At 46.3% G+C, this 24,171-nt stretch overlaps 1 protein-coding gene across 3 annotated transcripts in view; it reads right to left on the bottom strand.

Moving 5' to 3' along the window:
* Positions 1–24,171, bottom strand: part of EFCAB5 (EF-hand calcium binding domain 5) — a 73,245-nt gene that overhangs the window by 29,961 nt on the left and 19,113 nt on the right. For all 3 annotated transcript variants that reach the window (XM_060268320.1, XM_035139929.2, XM_060268319.1), the window contains exons 7-20: positions 21,736–21,835; positions 20,261–20,929; positions 17,128–17,214; positions 16,925–17,017; positions 15,635–15,849; positions 13,517–13,673; positions 11,342–11,631; positions 9,314–9,486; positions 7,371–7,599; positions 6,148–6,300; positions 3,198–3,304; positions 1,964–2,217; positions 590–822; positions 398–494 (exon numbers count right to left, since the gene is read on the bottom strand). In XM_060268320.1, coding sequence (XP_060124303.1) covers positions 398–494; positions 590–822; positions 1,964–2,217; positions 3,198–3,304; positions 6,148–6,300; positions 7,371–7,599; positions 9,314–9,486; positions 11,342–11,631; positions 13,517–13,673; positions 15,635–15,849; positions 16,925–17,017; positions 17,128–17,214; positions 20,261–20,929; positions 21,736–21,835 — 2,857 coding nt within the window. The remainder of the gene's footprint in view (positions 1–397; positions 495–589; positions 823–1,963; positions 2,218–3,197; positions 3,305–6,147; positions 6,301–7,370; positions 7,600–9,313; positions 9,487–11,341; positions 11,632–13,516; positions 13,674–15,634; positions 15,850–16,924; positions 17,018–17,127; positions 17,215–20,260; positions 20,930–21,735; positions 21,836–24,171) is intronic.

Genomic DNA, 24,171 nt, shown 5'->3' with positions numbered 1-24,171 from the left:
GATTATCACAAAAAAATTGAGCTCAACAACTTTTGATGTTCACTTTTTGAAATAAGGCACCCGTATACTGAACAGCAGTGGGAGAGAACTATGATCCCCACGACCTGTTTGTAGACTTCCATCTTATACAGGCATCCCCAAACTTCGGCCCGCCAGATGTTTTGGACTACAATTCCCATCTTCCCCGACCACTGGTCCTGTTAGCTAGGGATCATGGGAGTTGTAGGCCAAAACATCTGGAGGGCCGCAGTTTGGGGATGCCTGATCTTATAGGTGTCCTTTTGCCCAGTGTGGGAAATAGGGTGTTGGACTATATAGACCTTTGATTCATCCAGCAGAGTTCTTATGTCAATCTCATCAGGCAGTTCCACCATTATGTAAAATATAATACACTTACCATGGAGGCAACTGTACAGAGTTTCTGGTCGAACCTCCACATAGGGAGCAGTTGGGTCAAAGTAGCAAATGTTTTCAATAAGTTCTCCATCAATTTTCTGTAGTGCAAGTAACAGAAATGTTAGGAGGTTTATAAGAAAAACATAAAGAGTGGCTGGGAAATCTGGGCTTCATGCTTTTTCAGGATTCTCACCTCTATGCAACAATTCCAGTCCTCAACCTCCTGCGTACCAGCCCACTGGGGGTACAAAATCAGCAGTACACACTTAAGTATTGTATGCACTAGGTTGGGTGGCTTTTCAAAGCACCTTATTTCACTGAAGGACAAGAAAGGGTCGAGATTCCAGATGCAATTCTGTAACTCCTGCAGCATGTATCGGTAGAAGAGGACTCCCCCACGCCTCCAGTCCCCCACATACTCTGCCTCTGGAATGACAAGCCAACGTTTGAATAATTAGCCTTTAAGTAAAGAGGGCAGGGAGGGGTAGCTGCCCCCCAATCAATAAAAAAACATAGCTAACATAGGCTCTGCCCCCCTCAACAAAACGCCTGCCCCTCCTAACAAAAATCCTGGCTACGCCCACGTTTAAGGCTATAGAAACACTGGGAGCTTCTTTATAGCAAGTTGGACCATTGGTATATTTAGCTCAGTGTTTTCTGCACTTACTGGCAACAGCTGTCCAGAGTTTCTCTACCTGGAGATACTGTTGGGGATTAAATCTGGGACTTTCTGCATGCAAAGCAGACACTGAGCTGTGTAGAGGCACAGACCTGCTTAGATGGTGGCCTTATATGACTTCAGACCATACCCTGGGAAACAAAGTGAAGCATCTCTAGAGCAAACTGCCAATCTACATAGATGCTCTGAGTACCTAAGGGGGACAATTCCTAGAGGAACTTGGAATCATTTTATGTTATTTTAAATTCTGCTTGGAATACATATGTAAGAAGAACACACTTGCACTGTCCACAGACTTGCCATTTTTAACTTGTTGGCTCACAATGGATACAGTACCCTGATGCAAAATTAAAACAGCTCTACAGTTGCTTTGAGACTGTAGAACATGTTTCAAGGCTTGATTCCACTGATCAGCTCTAGAATCTTTGGGTTCATTCCAGGAACCAAGTGCTTCCAGTTTGTGGACTCAGTGGTAAAAGATGTTGTAAAGTAAAAAAACAAAACAAAGATAGGGTCCTAAGCATTTGCACAGTACATTTTCCTCACCATTAAGAAACCACAGCTTGTCTCTATGCATCTGAAATTAGCAAATAGGGCTTCCAGGTCTCAGGGAATGAAATTTTCTGGTAGCCCTACCTCTCTTTTTAGAAATTAACTAAAGCAGATTTTGTTACTGGTGGTGCCAGCCTCAAGTAGATCTATAACCTGGAAGTTTTATTCCAAGAACCTTAATTCCGCAGTTTCAACCAGCAATAAAATAATATATCCAAGTCTGTCTGACTTCCTGTCCCTGCTCCCATTTTCTTTGAATATGCTCTGGAGACCAGTGTAAATATATTGAATCTTTTGGACTACCAGAATTTTTCTGCTGTCTAAAGTGCACAATACCCAAGACGAAGAATGGATCTTTCTCTCCAGAATCCTCTTTCAGGATCTCACAAACGGCAGACTGTATTGTCCTCAGCATCTTCTCCAGGTCTCTGTGCTCACAGGTTGGTAGCTTTTGGCGGCCTCCAAGGTTGAGGTCAAAGACTGCAATGGCCTGGCCCATCTGATTCCTCAGAGGAACTGCAATATGATGCTCTTCAAACACAAAGATGGTAACCACCACTGAACAGTCTATGCACTTGAACAGGTAATCTCTAAAACAAAAGAGATGACCAATGACAATATCGCAGGCTCTACATCGTTGTGTCTGCTCCTGCATCGATTGCTATATGAAGCCATGAGGACATAAGAAGAGCATTGCTGGATCAGGCCAAAGGCCCATGTAATCCAACATCCTTTTCTCTCAGTGCAAAGAAGCACAATTTCCCTCAAACCAGTAATCAAATGGAGTCAGAGCCCCATGTTCCTGCGGAGTTTCATCTGACAACAACCACAACAAGGGCCTCAAGCATGCTTTGGCATCCAGATTGCAACCAGTATGTTTACAAGCGGACGACAATCCAGATTCTCCAAACAAAACGTACACTGTGCTTTTGACCAATATTATCAGGGACCAGAAGTTAGAGGCGAGGACTCTAGACCTGAAAGGGAAGGGAGTACAGGGGCCAGTCCCAGAGGTGCTGCTACCAGAAGAATATGTGGGGCCAGTGTCCCCTCCCCACCACAAATCAAGGATGTGGTACTGCCATCTTCTGATTCAGAGGTCTCCACTGCAGAAGACCCTGAGCCTCCCCTGCTTTGTCGCAGTAGGAAACTGCTGGGAAAAGGCTATATCTTGCAGCTCTGGTGGGGCCAACAAACAGCCTGCACCTGCTGCTATTACTGTGCAAAAGGGCTCAGTTTCAGCTTCTTCCTTCAGAGTTTTGCGCTTCCCAGAGTCTGCCCTGAACCTTGTCTTCTCTTACATCCTGGCTGCACCTCACCTCACAGCAAGGCAGGCAAAATAGGGCGGCTGGGGAGGGAATGCTTAACCTTCCATGTGCGCTGCATTCATGAAGCAACCAGACATGTGCCTCTGCGTGGCTGGAAACTTTTAAGAACCCACCACATGGTGGCCAGTCACAACATCACTAATGTAACATATAATTAGGCCCTTTATATTGTAAATCATTTTGAGTTGACATGGCAAAAAAGGGACCGATGCATTTAAAATAATGATGGTGATAAAGCTCACCTGAATATGTTATCTCTCCTTCTGACCACAGGACCTGGAGGGAGATGGACCTCCACCGGCTCGTTCAAGTCTGAAGACATTACTTTGCGCAAGGTATAGTCGTGCATCTTGAAAAGAGAAAGTGCCAAGAGCTTGCCAGGTGGAAAACACCTCAAAAATAGACATGTAAATATTTTGGGAGGGGAGAAAGACTAAAAAATTATGAGGGACAATACAGATTTTTGTATGAAGCTAACTTTTGCCAGGTCAGACTGTTTGCTCACCTAGCCCAGTACTGTGCACTCGGATTGGCAGCAGCTCTCCAGGGTCCCAAGCAGAAATGCCAGGGATGGACCCTGGAGTTTTCTGCACACATACAAGTAGGGGTAAGGGAATCTGTCGATTTTGGTTTCAGTTTCTCATTTTTCCCATCTTAAGTTCAGTTCTCTACATTTCCACATCAGCTTGCATTGAAAAAAAAGTTTATGAAAATTCATCAGTATTTACCATACTTTTCTGTGTACAAGACTAGGTTTTTTTTACTTTAAAATTATGTGGAAAACTGTGGGTCATCTTACACACGGGGCAATCTCCCCCCTATTTTATTAAATTGGAGTCCTAAAAATAGGGGGCATCTTATACATGGGGGCGTCTTATACACGAAAAAAATACAGTTAAGTACAAATTTATCCTGATACACATATTTTCTATGCAATTTTTCTTAATGTACACATTTTTGCAAAGCAATTCCCCCTAATATAATGCATTTGTGTATGCTATTTTCATTAATATAGACATTTTAAAGTACAGTTTGCATATTCATCCTTGTACACGTCACTTAGCTGGAAAGCGGCATTGCAAAATTAAGAGGAGTGAGAATTTCAAAGAATGGCTGCTTTTCGGTTTTGCATTGTTTCAAAAAGGTGCAAACTGGGTAGGTTTGTGTTTAAATGCTAACTGAATGCTAGTGTTTGAACAGAGCAGAACCAGATTTAGTTTGTTCATAAGAAAATGTTTCACTGGAACTGGGGTGGAAGAACAATAAACTGCCTCTCACAGAAGCCAGGGCCACAGGTTCTATTCTAACATGCTAACAACACACATTGCTTAAGTGAGAATGGCCAAAGGCTCACCACCTGCTAAGTTGTGAGAGCATTTGCTAAGTGCCCCAAAATGCTGAGCCCTTATGCCAGCCTTGGCTACTGTCAATGAGGGGATTCTTTCGGGCACGGCAGCTCAGCTTGTCATTGGGTTTCAGGGAGATGAAATGATATGGCTACTAGAAGCCCCAGAGGCTGGGCGTGATAGAAGTTGTAGTCTAGAATATCTGAAGGGCACCAGGTTGCTGCCAAAAGCGTGATACCATCTTGATATCAAAGGATGCTTCTTGCAAAGTAGAAATTTAATCTTCAGTCCCTTGAAGAAGAGTTAAGTAATACATCAGCTCCACCTGCTGATCGCCTAAGGACTAACCACAGAAAACCTTTTTGCATCAACTCTACATTGTTTTTTGGTTTTTTTTGCACAAAGCCTTTGGTAGGACCATCAGACACAATGAAGATGTTTCTTGTACTTCTTTTCAAGACTTTTATTTAAAAGTTTTCAGGAGAAGTGCATATTGCCACGACTCGAAGCTGCATTTCATAATGCAAAGAGGAGCAGCAACAACAGTCAAGATGAAGCAAAATAAAAAAAATCCTTCAGTAGCACCTTAAAGACCAACTAAGTTTATATTTTGGTATGAGCTTTCGTGTGCATGCACACTTCTTCAGATGTGCATGCACACGAAAGCTCATACCAAAATATAAACTTAGTTGGTCTTTAAGGTGCTACTGAAGGAATTTTTTTATTTTGCTTCGACTCAGACCAACACGGCTACCTACCTGTAGTCAAGATGAAGTTCCTCTTGTCAGGAACCTCGGAGTCTAGCAAAAGATGGGAGTATAACCTCCCCAATCTGCAGTTCACCGTATTAAACCCAACTCCACCCATGAGTTAAGATGCTGGTGCTGATGGTGTCATCTACATCCCGTGTGGCATCACAGTGACATACCCTGCGTTTTTAAAAGCCACAGAATGGGCAAGATGAAGTTTACTTTCTGATTTCTGTTTTATTGGTCTCTGTTCTCGGGAAGTCCACCACCTTGGATATTCTGTACAGTGGAACCTCGGTTTACGACTACCTCCGTTTACAAAAACCTCCGTTTACGAACGCCGCGGACACGGAAGTGTTTACATCTGGGTTCCGCGGCGTCGGATGCGCAGGCGCGATCTGCGCAGCTCGCGCATGCGCATAAGTGATCTGCGCGCAGCGCGTGCATGCTCAGAAGCGCTCTATCGGTGCTTTGCGCATGCGCAGAAGCGTGCCTTCGGCGAGTGAATGCCTCGGCAAGCGAACGCCTTCGCGGAACGGATTGCGTTCACAAACCGAGGTACTACTGTACGCTGAAGAGAAGACCCGGGGTGATAAACATGTGGAGACAGGGTGTGGAACAGACTTGGAAGGCCTCCTGTGCCTAATACAGCACTGTCATAGGCAGAAATTTTGCAGGCGAAGCTTTTTCCTAACGTGAAGATCAATGGCACAGGACCTGGGGTGGGTGTGGATTTTATCTGCTAAATGACTGCCTGAGGTTGAGATTGTACCATTTGTTAGAAAAACGGTTCGGGAAGGGCTGTAACTTAGTGAAAAAGCACCTGTTTCCCTGGAGAAGGTTCCCAGTTATAATCTATAGCACCTCCACATAGACCTGGGAATGTCTCAAACCCTGGAGAGCTGCTGCCAGCCAGTGTAGTTAATGCTGAGATAGATGGACCAGTGGTCCGACTCAGTATGAAGCAGCTCCCTATGTCCCTAAAAGAAACAGACTGGGGGAAAATATGAATAGAAAAGTCCCGCCCCCTTTTTGTGCTTTCCCTAAGTGCTCCACATACTTTATCTCAGTCCTCTTTGCAATTGCTAGCATCTTACCCTGTCTTCGCCAGGCTCCATGAAGTATGTAGTGACGGTTTGAAGCTGCGACACGCGGGTGAAGAGCCATCCCATAGCCGTGATGATGACCTGCATGATACTTTCCTTGGTGCGGATGTGGTGGTAGGCTATGCTGAATGTGTTTGCAATCCCCTGGAGGAAGAACACGTCTTACAATTGGTTTGGAAGCAATGTGAAATTTTAAAGCAGGAACGTTATCAAACTAAGCACATCAGAAGTGGCAACGCCACTGCAATCACATACAGTCACACCTCGGTTTGAGTATTTTCAGTTTAAGTACTCCGCGGACCTGTCTGGAACGGATTGATCCACTTTCCATTACTTTCAATGGGAAAGTTCGCTTCAGGTTAAGTACGCTTCAGGTTAAGTACAGACCTCCAGAACCAATTACACTCATACTTCGGGTTAAGTACGCTTCAGGTTGAGTACTCCACAGACCCGTCTGGAACGGATTGATCCACTTTCCATAATAATAATAATAATAATAATAATTTATTATTTATACCCCGCCCATCTGGCCGGGTTCCCCCAGCCACTCTGGGCAGCTTCCAACAAAATATTAAAATACAGAAATCCATCAAACATTAAAAGCTTCCCTAAACAGGGCTGCCTTGAGATGCCTTCTAAAGGTCTGGTAGTTGTTGTTCTCTTTGACCTCTGGTGGGAGGGCGTTCCACAGGGTGGGTGCCACTACCGAGAAGGCCCTCTGCCTGGTTCCCTGTAACTTGGCTTCTCGTAGCGAGGGGAACCGCCAGAAGGTCCTCGGCGCTGGACCTCAGTGTCCGGGCAGAACTATGGGGGAGGAGACGCTCCTTCAGGTCTACTGGACCGAGGCCGTTTAGGGCTTTAAAGGTCAGCACCAACACTTTGAATTGTGCTCGGAAACGTACTGGGAGCCAATGTAGGTCTTTCAGGACCGGTGTTATGTGGTCTCGGCGGCCGCTCCCATTCACCAGTCTAGCTGCCGCATTCTGGGTTAGTTGTAGTTTCCGGGTCACCTTCAAAGGTAGCCCCACGTAGAGCGCATTGCAGTAGTCCAAGCGAGAGATACTCGCTTCCCATTACTTTCAATGGGAAAGTTCGCTTCAGGTTAAGTACAGACTTCCGGAACCAATTGTGCACTTAAACCGAGGTACCACTGCTCACAGAATCCAGCCAGGCTGTCCCTTTAAATCCCCTTGCAGCCTCCCTTCTGCCCTCACCTGATAGAAACGGATTTCGTGGGGCACAAAGATGGTTTTCTCGTTCTTGTCCTGGAGAGTGTCCAGACCAAGAACACCAAAGACTCTTCTTCGGATATCTTCGAGCGGCAGCACCAAGAAGGACCCTTTCCTCTCTTCCGGGGGGCGATCCTTGTTCCAGAAGTGGATGTTTCCATGCAGGTGAACTCTGGGGACATGGATTGGCTTGTCATCTAGAGCTGCTGCAAAGCTAAGAGAAAAAAGTGAGCAGAAAAGAGGAAGAGGATAAGCTTTCAGGAGGCAAGTGCCTAGGTAGAAAACATCATAGCAGCAGGCATGGAGAGGAAAACTCCCAACATTCTCATCGCAGGAAAGAGCAATTTGTTAGGGGAAATGGGTCTCAAGTCAGAAGAGGTCATAAGAAACCCATCACTGAGAGTGCAAAATCCATTCCCTTCATATTTCCCATGTAACGGAGGGTGAATTTACACCTTCATTTTGCTGCTGTGGCACTTTCATTTCTCTTGCTTGAGTCCCTTGCTTAACCTCGAGATGAAAATGAGTCTTGTTGCTCCACACTTCCACATCAGTTTGCAATTTTTTAATAAAAAAGGCCTCATGAAAACTCATATCCTAATATACACGTTTGTATCCAATGTTGCCTAATATGTACAAGTTTGCAATCAATTTCCCCTAATATAGTGCATCGTGTATGTTACTTTTACTAATATATGCATTTTTATGCACACTTTACCATAGTACAGTATATACGTTTTACACTTTCATTGCAAAATTCAGAGAAGTGCGCATTTCAAAACATGGCTGCATTTCAGGTCTTGTGTTGCTTTGGAAACTCCAAACTAGGTAGGTTCACCTTTGAATGTGAACCAGTCCCTGTCCCTAGTGATGACTCACAATTGGCATTAAATAATTTTGCCCCACTTTATCATGTATGGTTTTTGAGGGAGAGTTGAGAGGGAGGAGTCTTTTTACCCTCTGATATCTTTTCGGTTCTCAAGAGGTGATGTTTTGTATTCACAGTGGAAAGCGCAATACTGTAAGACACTTTCCTCTTGCCTACAGAGGGTTAATGCTGTTTCTGCTAGGCAACCCTCTATTCCGATGATAGGTGCTGCTATTTGCCTCTTATAGAATTTGCGATTGTTTCCCAACTTTCAATTAAGAGATCCTACATGTTACAAGGACCCAGGTGGCGCTGTGGTTAAACCACTGAGCCTAGGGCTTGCTGATCAGAAGGTCGGCGATTTGAATCCCTGTGACGGGGTGAGCTCCCATTGCTTGGTCCCAGCTCCTGTCAACCTAGCAGTTTGAAAGCACGTCAAAATGCAAGTAGATAAATAGGAACCGCTACAGCGGGAAGGTAAACGGCGTTTCCATGTGCTGCCCTGGTTTGCCAGAAGTGGCTTTGTCATGCTGGCCACATGACCTGGAAGCTATACGCTGGCTCCCTCGGCCAATAATGCGAGATGAGCGCGCAACCCCAAAGTCGGTCACGACTGGACCTAATGGTCAGGGGTCCCTTTACCTTTTTACATGTTAAAATGCAGAACCAAAAATGCATGCTGTGCTAAACACAGAAATATAATCACCCATACTGAATGTGCAGTCTTTCCCATTTTTTTGTTTAGTCGTTTAGTCGTGTCCGACTCTTCGTGACCCCATGGACCAGAGCACGCCAGGCACTCCTGTCTTCCACTGCCTCCCGCAGTTTCGTCAAACTCATGTTCGTAGCTTCGAGAACACTGTCCAACCATCTCGTCCTCTGTCGTCCCCTTCTCCTAGTGCCCTCCATCTTTCCCAACATCAGGGTCTTTTCCAGGGAGTCTTCTCTTCTCATGAGGTGGCCAAAGTCTTGGAGCCTTTCCCATACTTAAGCCTACTTTTATTTCGGAACCAAATGTTCACCCAAGAAAAGGAAACAGCTTTGTGGGTGTTTTTCTTACCTGACTCCTTCCATATCCATGAAAAGCGATTGGTTTAGGACATACGGAGCATCTTCCTCTGTGCATGCTACATAGTGTAGGAGAATATCTCCTCGCTCTGGGAAAACCAAGTTATATTCCAAAAGGGCGATATAAGCACTGATCTTCTTGCTGTCTCCATGGGCATCTGTGTCCTGCAGATGAAAGGCAGGTGCCTCAGCCAGACGTCTTTATACACATGCCACATGCTCCTAGCTAGCCCTCATTTACGCATTCTGTTTCTCCCCAAGCCTGCATGCTTATAGGCATTCAAGTCCCACTGCTTTTTTGTGGGATTCATCATACAGTTGCAGAGTTGGAAGGGATCCCGGGGGTCATCTAGTTCAGCCCCTGCACTACAGGAATCTCAGCTGGATCATACATGTGCTTAAAAACCTGTATGTGCAAGTTGAGTTTCTGACAACATGTCGGCAGGTGAATGACACTGGGGACTATCCCACTAAATAATAATAATAATAATAATAATAATAATAATAATAATAATAATATTTATACCCCGCCTATCTGGCTGGGTTTCCCCAGCCACTCTGGGCGGCTTCCAACAGAAGAATAAAACACAATAATCTATTAAACATTAAAAGCCTCCCTGAACAGGGCTGCCTTCAGATGTCTTCTAAAAGTCTGGTAGTTGTTTTCCTCTTTGACATCTGATGGGAGGGCGTTCCACAGGGCGGGCGCCACCACCGAGAAGGCCCTCTGCCTAGTTCCCTGCAACTTGGCTTCTCGCAACGAGGGAACCGCCAGAAGGCCCTCGGTGCTGGACCTCAGTGTCCGGGCAGAATGATGGAGGTGGAGACGCTCCTTCAGGTATACTGGACTGAGGCCATTTAGGGCATTAAAGGTCAGCACCAACACTTTGAATTGTGCTCGGAAACGTACTGGGAGCCAATGTAGATCTTATGTGGTCTCGGCGGCCGCTCCCAGTCACCAGTCTAACTGCCGCATTCTGGATTAGTTGTAGTTTCCGAGTCACCTTCAAAGGTAGCCCCACGTAGAGCGCATTGCAATAGTCCAAGCGGGAGATAACCAGAGCATGCACCACTCTGGCAAGACAGTCTGCAGGCAGGTAGGGTCTCAGCCTGCGTACCAGATGGAGCTGATAGACAGCTGCCCTGGACACAGAATTGACCTGCGCCTCCATGGACAGCTGTGAGTCCAAGATGACTCCCAGGCTGCGCATCTGGTCCTTCAGGGGCACAGTTACCCCATTCAGAACCAGGGAATCCTCCACACCTGCCCGCCTCCTGTCCCCCACAAACAGTCCTTCTGTCTTGGCTATGCAGGGAGCGAAAAACGATGGCAGGATCAGGCAGGACCACCAGCAATAGAATTGTTAAGAGGGTCAAAACCTAACCTCTTGTAACAAGCCAATCATATCGAGTCCTGCCCTCTGGGGCAAGAGGGAATATGCATTTGCTCTTTTATATGTGACACAGCTCTTCAAGTGTTTCAATAGCACTATCATAATCTACCTCAGTTTTCTCCAGGCCAAACACAGTCTACTTCCTTCAGACTTTTTTTTCCCACAAGACTTACTGTCCAAGTGTCCATCTTTATTGCCCTCCTCTGTTTGTGTTTTGTCTACATCCTTCTTAGAACGGCTGACCCCATAACTGGGCACAGAACTCCAGTTGTTTGAATACAATAATGTGCCTTTACTGCTAAGAGGAATCACGGGAGCTTGAACCTGTCTCAGGACCTGAGTTTGCCCCATACATAAGAATGCCATTGCTGGTTCAGACCAAAGTTTACCCAGCCCAGCACTCTGCCAGTATTTTACCAAAAGTAGACTGCATCTCTTCGTTTCTCTCCATCATTTGGTGCCCAGTGATACCTACCCAGAACATGGAGGTGTAATTTTGCTACCATGGCTAATTTGGACATTGATTCATCTGCCCTCCATCAATGCAGCTCATCTTCCCCGAAATGGAAAACCCCAAAACACACTGGCCTTTCCATGTAGGGAAAGAGTGTGGCAGAAACACTAACCCGACAAAGAACCTTGAATAGGACATCGTACACCGGTTGGATGCACCCTCCATTGGTCATGGCTGCGTGCTCGATCTTGAGCAGCCACTTCCTCCGTGCGCTGCCCCGCAGTCGCTCTGTGTGGCTTCGCTCCACTGACATCATGAGAAACTCCACCATGTTATCCAGCACTTCGTCTTCGTTGCCGGTGAGCTCAGAGGCAACCAGCTCCATGTAGGTTTGGAAGTCTCTTTGGGATAGCTTCACAATCCCGCTAGGATGCCACTGGGGTATGGGGAGCTGCAGCTTGGCTATGCAGGGAGGGGAAAAACAAGGGCAGGATCAGGCAGGACCACAAGCAATCCCATATGCCCACCTTTCCCCTAGTCCATTCTTCACGCCAATGTCCTCCAGGTGTCAAGAAGGAACAGGTCCAATAGTTTTTAACCGTAGCAGTGCTTGCTCTCCTTTGTTGTTGTTTTGTTCCTTATGAAAAGTGTAAACCCCACCCTTCAGCCACGTGGTCAGGATGATGACTACAACAGTGGCAACCTACTGTACATCTTGTGGCCATCGTTCCTCCCCCCCCCCAAACTTGGATCACAAAGTGTGGTTATTTACTTCTTATTTTGAGGCTTTGAAAAATAACTACAGATTTTAATATTCCTATTTTGACCGAGTTGTTGGGAACAACTTGATATTTGAATATAATCTTATAGAAAATGGGGGGGGGGGAATCTTAACCTCTCACGCTTCATGTTTTGGGAAAGAGCCATAATTCAGTGATAAGAGCACCCTCTATTCATGCAGAAGGTCCTGGTTTTGGTCCACACATTTCCAATTAAAGGACTTTACGAAGAAAGGGTGGGGAAGACCTTTTTCCTGCCTGGAACCTTGGAAAGCCTTTGTCAGTAGGAAATACTGAATGGTCTGACCTAGTAGCGGCTTGCTGTGTTCATCCGCAGATGACGTCTTGCTGCTAATATACTTTTGCACACAAGAGGGAGCTCTTGTACAGTTTTTTTTCCAAATTGTTATTTTTCAAAGAAAAGTTCTCAAGTGCAGAAAAAGAGAATAAATAGAAAAATCTTATTATTCTCTCTTTTGGCCTACACAGTTCTCTCTGGAAAATTGCCGGGCTTCCATTTTTTATTTCATGCACAAGTAAAAATCGTGGGGATCCCAGGAATGGAAAGAAAAGCTTCCAGGTGTTCGGTATATCAAGTGAACAGGTAATCAATACAGGAAAAAATAGAAATGTGAAATCTGTTGCTAATGGCATATGTCTGTGATCAATATGTATAATGAGGTTAAAGGGCAAGATGATGAATGGGGGACTTTTAGGAAAACAAAGTATTTGAGCAAGATGAAGTCCTCTTCAAATATTCAAGGCCCAGTCACTTTTATGGGCAATGAGAATTAAGGGCTGGATCAGAGCAGCTATCCTGTTTCTGTGCCTCTGGAGGAAAGGGCAGCTGAGTGACCCTGTCAATACTGATATCATATGGCAGGAAATACACCAGCTTCAGGATTTCCATAGTTGTTAGCTCACATCTTATTATCCCATTTAAGTTTTTCTCACAATAAACGTTTTGACATTAATAGACCCAGGTTACTCCTGTTCATTAATTTCAGTGGGTCTATTCTGAGTAAAACTTAGCAGAATACCACCCTAAAGCAAGAGTTATAAAATCTATATATAAAAAAGAACAGGATGTATGTTAAAACACAATTTTTAAAACTGATCACAGCAGATGCTATTTATTGATTTGTTCTGATAATTTTGTGGGGAGGTTATATGAGAAAATGTCCAATAATTTTTATCCTACACTTTCCAGTGCCTTTTCCCATCATTTCCCTAACTGCAAAGGCCTGCTTTTGTTTGTTTTTTCTGAAGCAGCTTCATTGTGCTAAGTTCCAGATCCACTCTAATGCAACCTGAATTTGCCCATCTGCAACTGAATCTTGTGTGGAAAGTAGTGACAAGTCTGGAAGCAGCGTCACTCTTTTTATTTTCTGGGTGGGTGGTGGAAAGCATGCTCTCCCCAGCAGATCTTAAAGGCTGTTCATTTGGGTGAAGGAGATGCTCCCCCACTGAGCCTTCAAGGTGCCACAAGGCTTTTGATGAAGGCTATAGCTGAACCAAGCTGAGTTGGTTCAGTAGCAAACTAAGGCAGCGGAAAGCCTTTCTCCTACCTTTGTTTAATGCCTCTTGCTCCATCCCTTCCTTAAAGGTGGACAGAACAGCATCCACTTCCTGCATGTCCAAGAACCCAGAGCATTCATTATCCCATTTCTCAAAGAGCGCGGCCAAGAGGAGCTGTTGCCGGACCAGGAAAGAATTCTGGTGGATCTGATGGAGACAGAAGGCAAAGAAAAAGGACCACACATCACCAGCTGCAGTGGCTCATGGGCACAATCTCAGCACATACGCATAAATGACAAACTCATGAAACATGGTGGTTGAAAAAGCTTGGCGATGGATTGGAGTGTGTGCTGAGCTCTGACAATATGTGGCTCGTGGCAGGAATGGGGAATTTGCTTTTTTTTAAAAAAATATTTTTATTTATTTTATGATATTACAAAAAAAGATAACAAAAACACAGAAAAAAAGAGTACAAAAAATAAAAGTAAAATAATTAATACACATCAAAATCTCATTTGGGGATCCTTATTCTTATACCTTAACAATAATACCCCTTAACCAAATTTGCTCCCTTATAAATTCTTGACCCTGTTTGACTTCCTCCCCCCCCCCATCCACGTTTCTATTTATAACTCACATTGGCACTCATTAATTCATTCCTCTATTCTTGATTCTGATCCGCTTATTACATTACTATTCCAATTCTATTTTACATACAAATATGAAATAATTAAAAAACTACTTAGAATCTGGAATCTATAACCACTATTTAACATATAATCATTTCTCTCCTTATATTTGACTTCTCGCCTCTTCAGCCTCTTATACTTCCCCCTCCCTTGTTTCTTTAACCTTATAATTTTTCTCAGGAATGGGGAATTTGTAGCTGGACTCCAATTCCAGTCGGGGTCAGCCCCCCTGTCAGGTGTGGCGAGGCAGTAGCCTCAGGTGCCAGATAGGGGACAGTTGGCAGGGACTGCAGATCTGGTCCCCGAGAAATGCGTTCTGCCACTCGCCACCTCCTGCACTTGTTGCCCACTGCTGCTGCTGCCACTACCTGTTCCTCTCTGGCCTACGTTTTTCTCCCCTGTCACCTTCAGTGGTAGTGATGGAGGCCAGCTTTGGCAGGTGGAGGGGGGTGGGTGGGAGGTTGGCTTTGGCAAGTGGCTTCAGAGAGTGTGTGTCATTTTCTGCTTTCCTTCAAGAGGCAAAGTGTCCTGGGACATAAAATAAAAAAAAAATCCATTCCAGTAGCACCTTAGAGACCTACTAAGTTTGTCATAGGTATGAGCTTTCGTGTTCATGGACACTTCTTCAGATACACTGAAACAGAAGTCACCAGACCCTTATATATAGTGAGAGGGTGGGGAGGGGTATTACTCAAAAGGGTGGTGATTGGCTGATAGGAGTGGTAAACCTGTTGACAACTGTTAACGACTGCAAGGGGTGAGATGGCTAAAGAAAGCTTTATCATGTATAATGAGATAAGAACCCAATGTCTTTATTCAGACCAGGTCTCTCCATGGTTTTAAACTTGGTAATGAGTTGCAATTCAGCAACTTCTCTTTCCAGTCTGTTTCTGAAAATTTTCTGTAATAAGACAGCTGCTTTGAGATCTTGTATAGAATGTCCTGGGAGATTGAAGTGTTCTCCTACAGGTTTCTCTATCTTGTGATTCCTGATGTCAGATTTATGTCCATTTATCCTTTGGCGTAGGGTTTGGCCTGCTTGTCCAATATACACGAAAGCTCATACCTATGACAAACTTAGTTGGTCTCTAAGGTGCTACTGGAAGGAATTTTTTTATTTTTTGTTTCGACTACGTCAGACCAACACGGCCACCTACCTGTAACTAATGTCCTGGGACATGCCTGACTTCTACCCTCCCTAGCCATTCAGCCTGCCAGTTTGGGTTGATGAGAGTTGGACTACAACAACATCTGGAGGGCCACACAATCCCCATCACTGGTTTATGGGTTTGCATAAGGGTACTTGCAAAAAAACAAAGACCCTCCCCAGGCCCAGAGAAGCATCCCAGATCCATATAATGAAGACAATTGTCTTTTTCACTGCACGGATTTTAGCCAGACTCCACACAGGTGATTTGTGTCCTGCTTCATCAAACAATAACCCGAGAAAATATTTTGGGAAATGATGCTGCTGCTTACTCTCTCCATCTGGCTGATCTTCTCTTTCTCCGTTTGCACGTAACCTTCCTTCACAAACTTCACAAGCCTCTTCACATTTGACAGATTCGTTTCTTCACCGACAAAGGTCTCCATGAGCTGCACAAACTGTGGCGGGTTGAGGGACTCCTTGTCAAAGCTGCTTACGGTAGACGGGGGACCACGGGCCTGGATTTCTATCATATTCATGCGCAGGTCTAGAAGCAAGGAGGGAAGGTTACATCCTGTGCAATACGAATTTGAAGCCGTGGGTGTTTTCAGGGCTCAACAAGTGAAAAATGAGTAAGCAGAAGAACCTACAGTCTTTTCCAGGTGTAGGCAGCAGTATGAATTTGGCCCAATAATAATGTATTGGTGGTGGGTTTATACTGGACCATCCGCACATTAGTCTGCTTTAGTAGATGTTCTGCGATGCATCCCCAATGTTAAAGCACCATCAAAATCTGGAGGGGTGCTCTCATGCCACAGTGTAAAAAAAGCAAGGCAAAAAAAAAAAAATCACCAGAACGTTTGTGGAATAAAATAAAAAACTCCTTCCAGTAGCATCTTAGAGACCAACTAAGTTTGTCATAGGTATGAGCTTTCGTGTGCATGCACACTTCTTCAGATACACAGAAACAGAAGTCACCAGACCCTTATGTATAGTCAGGTCTGGTGACTTTTCAGTGTATCTGAAGAAGTGTGCATGCACACGAACGCTCATACCTATGACAAACTTAGTTGGTCTCTAAGGTGCTACTGGAAGGATTTTTTTTATTTTGTTTTGACTGCATCAGACCAACACGGCTACCTACCTGTAAGTAGTACTGTGGAATAAAATGTTACAGGATCTCAGCAAGAAGTTATGGGACATGCACTGATTGGAAATGAAGCAGTATGCCTACCCTGGAAATTCTGCAAGTTCAAACCATATCGAAAGCAGGATCACATATGACAGTCTGGATGTCATCGTGAGCACAGATAATCATGAGGGCATTTGCTGCTCACAGCTCTCATTCTGACACCCACCACTTCCCACTAGTTATTTGCATTTCTGTACAACTTACCTGGCTGGAGAACAGGATTGCAAAATTTGGAGAAGTGTGAATTCCGAAGGTTGGCTGGGTTTCGGTTTGCGCATTGTTTCAGAAAGTGCAAGCATGGTAGGTTTGCCTTTAAATGTGAACTGAATCAGATTTCACCCCATCCCTACTCGCAAGCAAAGTCCTTTTTGTCACAGAAATGTGTAACCTGAACCAGATTACTTTATGGTGCTCTAATAAAACATCACACCTGGAAACCTGGTGCTTTCGTTGTTCCAGTCCTCCCGGATTTCCTTGCCATAGTCGGTGTACATGAAGGACAGGTCAGCAGTCTCAAGGTCACCTGCAGGAAGGGGAGGCAACACAAAACAGGCTGCTAAAGAGGCCGAGCTTTGACAGCTACATGCAGACTATAGAAACAGGATGTTGAAGAATGCTGGGGGGTGCAATCACCTGACCATATCTTTCCATATATCTTCTGAGGTGCCTTTTCACACATCTCGCTGTCTAGCCCACTGGGCAGTGAGAGCAAATCTGAAACTAAGAGAAGAAGAAAACAATGTTTGTGAATAGGCAAGGATGGATCACCAAGATCAAGCCCCAAAAGCAGAAGCTAGCCAGAGCTGGTCACATGATGAAGCTACTTGAGATTGCAGGACAGTTCTGAATTTGAGGGGGGGGGGAGCGGTCAATGTTGGGACTTTTGTGCATTGCTCTGGACAAATGTTAAGCTCATGTAAACTGTGGTTTACATTTGCACCTCATTGCCATGATTTTCTTCTGAGCTAAGAGGATGCAGCCAGATCTGTGGCATCTTAATTACTTCTCTCTTTAGGGTTTAAAACAGGCACCCCAAAACTCGGCCCTCCAGATGTCTTGGAACTACAATTCCCATCATCCCTGACCACTGGTCCTGTTAGCTAGGGATGATGGGAGTTATAGTCCCAAAACATCTCGAGGGCCAAGTTTGGGGGTGCCTGGTTTAAAATGAGTGTTTGGTTCAGCTTGTAGCAAGTGTGCCCCTTCCGTATCCTCCTGTCTCCACCTCCCATTTGAAAGTATGAGCACCTCTGAGCTCCCAGTTCTAGCTTTCCTCGTGTCCTGGGCCTCCCCACACCTTTGCCCCCTACACGGATCCAGTGCAGCCTGCCTTGTTTACCCTGAGACTTGGTGAGCCCCATGAGGGTGGCGTAGCAAGCCTTCCGTGATGACGTGGCAAGCCTGTTTAGGAGCAGCAGGGAAGGGCCATCATGGCCAGCAGTGTTAACACTCTAGAAAGGGTAGAGAAGCCCTCAGGTGAGCCCAGCAGCGGCTCTTCCTTGACTGAGTAGCATGAACCATGATCACTGAACTGGGAATGTTAAAGGAAATGATCATAAGTGATCCCAGCTATCAGAGACTGCAATCTGCCTCCTTCATGGTCCTGGTTTAATCATTACTCAATACTTGGCCTCTAGCTAATGATTCCATGTTCCTTTTTTGCTTAAGGAGCCTTAAAGACGGTGTGATCTGCCCTGGCGTGTGATGAAACGCTTAATTTTTATAAATGCACTTGTTTTAAACATTTATATGGGGCAGGAGACTGAACATACAACACCAATTCCAGCATAACTATTAGTTTCTGGGCTTAAACTGAAGTGCTGGTTTTGACCTGTAAAGCCTTATGGGGCGCAGGATCCCAATAGCTCCAAAATCACCTCTCCCCACATGAACTGAGCCAGACCCTGCAATAATCAGCTGAGGCACTTCTCCCTGGTGGCTCCTGCTTGTAGAATGCTCTCCCTAGGGAGGCACATGAAACACTGTATTTACCTATTCTTTTGTGTCAGACAAAAACATTCCTTTTTAGTTGAACTTTTGGCCCTTGGAATCATGCAAATGTCTGCCTTTTTCTAATAAGTGGTGATCTGGAATATGTAGAGAAGGATACTCATTTGTGCACAGAACACACACCCCCCTTGAATTGATGTGACTCAAAGAGCATGGGTATGTGCATTTAAAAAAAAACTGTTTTCATTAACTACCTGTGGGCACTCTTGTTCAACAAAACATTCTGGTTGAACAAATCCAATTGATGAGCCACACCTTGAGTTAAGCCTGCATAGACCAGCTCTGAGAACAGGCCAAAATCAAGCTCTGATCTGAGTGATGGTTTGGGGGAGGTAGAAGAAGAAGAGATTGGCTTTGATATCCCGCTTTATCACTATCCAAAGGAGTCTCAAAGAGGCTAACATTCTCCTTTCCCTTCCTCCCCCACAACAAACACTCTGTGAGGTGAGTGAGGCTGAGAGACTTCAGAAAGTGTGACTAGCCCAAGGTCACCCAGCAGCTGCATGTGGAGGAGCGGAGACGCGAACCCGGCTCCCCAGATTACGAGTCTACCACTCTTAACCACTACACCACACTGGCTAAGGGACCAAGCAGTGTTTTGTTTCTTTAAGGACTCGCCCACACTTCCTTCTGTGCCACATTGCTAGGCACAGGTCTGGGTCGCAGTGGAATTTTTCATTTGTGTGTGTCCTGGCACTTCCCCCAAGGAAACCCACAAATCGCAGCAAATGGCAATCAGGTTCCCCCTGGATTGCCGTTTGCTCCAATTCAGTGGTAAAACTAACACATGTTTTCACAGGGAAAGCTCTGGGCCAAAAATATATATATGCTCAGACATGGACCTAGAAAGCCCAGACCTGTGACTAGAAAGCAGAGCAGAGGTCAGTGTGGATGATCCCTAAGTGTCCCTCTTGCCTCCCAAGCCTGTTTCCATACAAATGCAAAAGCTCGTGAAAGGTGGTCATTATCAGAAGCCGTCACCTCAAATGTTCTTGGTGTCTGAAGCCACTTCAGCTGATCCTGAAACAGGGGTCAGCAAACTTTTTCAGCAGGGGGCCGGTCCACTGTCCCTCAGACCTTGTGGGGGGGCGGACTATATTTTGAAAAAAAATATGAACGAATTCCTATGCCCCACAAATAACCCAGAGATGCATTTTAAATAAAAGCACACATTCTACTCACGTAAAAACACCAGGCAGGCCCCACAAATAGCCCAGAGATGCTTTTAAATAAAAGGACACATTCTATTCATGTAAAAATATGCTGATTCCCGGACTGTCCGGGGGCCGGATTTAGAAGGCGATTGGGCTGCATCCGGCCCCCGGGCCTTAGTTTGGGGTCCTCTGTCCTAAAACAACCCAGAATGTATTCATTTATTAGCCAGCAGCAGGAGCACAACAAAGCCTTTGCCTGTGGGTGTGCAGTGCACAGATGTTTGAGCTCCATACTGTAGATATGGTATAAGCAGACTTCCCAGTATGGTCTTCTCTGATAAGGTTTGGCTTAGCCTGTTGCTTGACCCGGGCTCGTGGTTAAGTTCTCTCCCCCCCACCCCTGCTAAACGCAAGCAGCCTGACCTGCTATAAAGCGCGTTCCTGGCTTGGACCGAATGAGACTCCGTGTCATTTCTGATGCCCTCATGCTCTGCAGGCCTTGGTTTAATTGCTACCGAAGTGCAAGGCGTTCATTGACCCATGGGAGACCAGCACATAAATCCAACACTGCTTCGCAGCAAAACACGCTGTACGTACAGTACCTGAAAGCTTCTGTCCTGGCCGTTTGCTTGGACCTGGCACACCTTCGCTGCTCCTGTGCAGCTGCCCCCGACTGCCTGCCTCTGGCTCCTTCCGAGCTGCCGCTGTTTCTGCACTGCTTTGCTCTGCATGGCCAGGGCCCACGTTAAGGAGGGAAGCAGGAGCAGAGGTACTGGGCTGTGGATTCCTGTCAGCCGCCCGGGTTCCCGCAGATAGCTCTGGTGCTGATGCCCGGGTGGTTACAGGCACTGCGTCTTTGCCAGCGGGTACAACAGTTTCTTGGGCGGCTGATTCTGCGGCTGCTGGATGTTGTTCCTCCTGAACTGCTGCTTCGCCAGATCCCGGCTCTGCAGCTGGCATTTCTGCCTGATCCTGGGGGGCTGTTGCTAGAACGACTTCACCCTCCTCTCCTGCGTGGCTGGCCTCTTGCTCCAGCCCGGCCTTCTCTTGGTCAGCAGCCGCAGACCCCTCCGGGGCCTCGCTGTCTTCGGGTTCAACCATCTCTATGTCGGACAGGATGTCATTCAAGAGCAGCTTGAGGGCAATGGCTTCCTCAGATAATCCAAGTTCACCCGATGGGATGTTGAGGCTAGACTTCTCTGAAATTTGCTCATCTTCCATATTTCCCCAAAACTCAGCTAACTCTATGTCGTCCAGTTCTATAATTGGCCCTAGGATAAGAAAGGGTGGCACTGTTGATATACTGTACTCTGAAACTGGAAGCATGGTACAGGAATGGAGGATTAATAATAATAATAATAATAAGAAGAAGAAGAATAGCTTTTTAACAAGGTCTCCAAGCAACTTTCACTTATAAACATAAACATAAAGGTAAAGGTAAAGGGGCCCCTGACTATCAGGTCCAGTCATGTCCGACTCTGGGGTTGCGGCACTCATCTCGCTCTATAGGCCGAGGGAGCCGGCGTTTGTCCGCAGACAGCTTCCAGGTCATGTGGCCAGCATGACAAAGCTGCTTCTGGCGAACCAGAGCAGTGCACGGAAAGACCGTTTACCTTCCCGCCGGAGCGGTCCCTATTTATCCACTTGCACTTTGAGGTGCTTTCGAACTGCTAGGTGGGCAGGAGCTGGGACCGAACAACGGGAGCTCACCCCGTCGCAGGGATTCGAACCGCCGACCTTCTGATCAGCAAGTCCTAGGCTCAGTGGTTTAACCCACAGCGCCACCTGGGTCCCTAAACATAAACATACTCTACTATTAAAATTTGTATAAAACAGAGATACGATGAACTGACCCAGACCCTGCAATTGTCATATGAGGTCCTTCTTTTGTGTGCCCCCTGCATGAGAGGTCTGGAGGGTGAAAATATAAGAAGGGGCCTTCTCTGTGGTAGCTCCCTGCTTGTGGAATGCTCAGCCCAAGGAGGCTCGCCTGGTGCCATCATTTATATCTTCAGACACCAGGCAAATACTTTCCTCTATAACCAGGTCTTTGCCCTTTAATTGACAGCAGCCTTACATTTCCTGGGGTCAAGGAATCCCTTCTTGTGCTGTGGGGAGCAGTTGTAGAAGAAGGCCTCCAGTAAAGATATTATCCTCTGTCTGTCCAAGAGCCCCACCTAGGAAAGAGGAGCACAGACATACCTTTAAACCTTGCCAGTTCCCAATGAGTTCTAGGTGGTTCATGCACTACAAAAACCACATAGGATGGCCTGTGAAATCAGAGTTGTTCCCAAATACGGGGGGGGGGGGGGAGATCCTCCATTTTACAGAGAGGGTGATGGAAAAGTAGATCACTGAAGTTCTGAACTACACAGGGGTTCAAGGTAAGAATCTTATGGAAACGGAACACCCAACGTAAAACATTTGAGATATATATTTGAAAACCTATTTTAAACGCTGCTGCTGCTGCTAAAGTAATTCACACATCCCAAGTCACTAAATATTTGCACATATCAAAGGGGCTTACAGCATCTCCAGAAATGCTAAGATGGAGAAGAGTGCAATTTTTGTCAGGACCGTGGCAGGGGAGGAAAAGGTTAAAATATACCCCCCCTCACTGCATACAGTAGCCCTCACACAAACTGGACCCGCCTGGGCTTGCTAGTGGTTTGCAGTTCTTTGTGTTGCTGTGATCTGAAGTGGTATTTTTAGCATTAACCTACGATGGTGGTAGGTGGTAGGAAAGGGACCCAGGTGGCGCTGTGGGTTAAACCACTGAGCCTAGGGCTTGCTGATCAGAAGGCTGGCGGTTCGAATCCCTGCAACAGGGTGAGCTCCTGTTGTTCAGTCCCAGCTCCTGCCCACCTAGCAGTTCGAAAGCATGTCAAAATGCAAGTAGATAAATAGGGACCGCTGCGGCGGGAAGGTAAACGGTGTTTCCGTGTGCTGCTCTGGTTTCGCCAGAAGCGGCTTAGTCCTGCTGGCCACATGACCTGGAAGCTGTCTGCGGACAAACGCCGGCTCCCTCGGCCTATAGAGCGAGATGAGCGCCGCAACCCCAGAGTCAGACACGACTGGACCTGATGGTCAGGGGCCCCTTTACCTTTACGATGGTGGTATCAGTAAGAATTCGCCCTTGATCAGACCAAAGAACCATCAAATTGAGCCCCTGGTTTTCCAATGAACTCACAAACAAGTTCTGGAGGGGACGGCTTTCTCTCTCCCCCCCCCCCACCATATAGTACCTTGAGATAGACTGCTTCTGAGCATGGAGGTTTATTCCCTTACGGTGTTTATATTCCACCTTTCTTCTGATGAGCTCAGGGTGGCATATGCAGTTCTCCCCCTCTGCACATTATCCTCACAGCAACCCTGTGAGGTGGGTTAGGCTGAGAGAGATGGTGACTGGCTCACAGGTCACTCAGTCACTTTGGTCCCAGTCCACTTTGGACCCTAGTCATGGCTGCTAACAGTTGATAGCCAATGTGCTGTGAATCTGGGCCGCTTTTTCTCTCTCCAAGGGCTTCCACACTCTGCAGCTCAGGCTCTGGGCATGTAGTTCTTATCTTAAACAGATTCCAGGCACCCCCTGGAAGCAGCCTGTCTCTTATCTCAGAGGGACAGGAAAATAATCAGCAGGCCTCGCTGCCTTGTGGCAAGGAGCATCACAAGGGAGTCCTTCTCTCCCAGGGAGAGGGCAAAGAGATGACAAAGGCAGGAAAACTCTAGAGGAAACAGGGGCAGGAAAAGGAGGGGAAACACATGGCTAAAGGAAAGGAAAGCAGCCCCAAAGGAACGTGGCTTTTCGACTTTATAATGAGCTAATGCATATTGTGATTTCACGGTTCCAGCTCTGCAGTCTCTTTCCCATTATAGCACAGCATGGGGGTTCACCAGGTGCAAATCTGAAAAACCAACAATGAAAGATTCTTTCTTTCTTTCTCCCCACATTTTTCTCCGAGGAGCTCAAGGTGGCATACATGGCCCTCCCCCTCCCCCTCCTCCTCCTTTAATCCCCACAACAACCCTCTGAGGTAGGTGAGGCTAAGAGGCAATGACTGGCCCAAGGTTACCCTGTGAGCTTCATGGCTGAGTGGGGAGATTTGAACCCTAGTCTCCCAGGCCCTAGTCCGACACTCTAACCACTACACCACCCTGGCTCTTTGTGGCAAACAAATGCAAGTTAAAATCTGTGAGTTGGATGGCTGTGAGGCTGGCAGCTGCCGAGCAATTTGGCTTTGTGTCACTTCCCCCCTGTACTGACAAAGGGGAACAAATGGTTGGAGTTGGCCGTTGAGAGCTGGCAACGGGCCCAAGATGGCTGGATGGTAGCCAAGCTCCTTACGAACGGCAAATAGAATGGCAGTAGCACCTGGGGAAGGGGCTGAACTGATGAGAGGCAGCTGTCTTCCTCGCTTTAGTCCAGCCTTTGCCAACCTGGTGCCCTCCAAACGCTTTGGACTACAACTCCCACCAGACCTAGCTAGCTGCCTCCTATGGCTGTCACCTGGGG

This window comes from Zootoca vivipara, chromosome 15, assembly GCF_963506605.1.
Source record: "Zootoca vivipara chromosome 15, rZooViv1.1, whole genome shotgun sequence".
In the NCBI taxonomy this organism is placed as follows: domain Eukaryota; kingdom Metazoa; phylum Chordata; class Lepidosauria; order Squamata; family Lacertidae; genus Zootoca; species Zootoca vivipara.
This window is presented reverse-complemented; position numbering and strand designations above follow the sequence as displayed.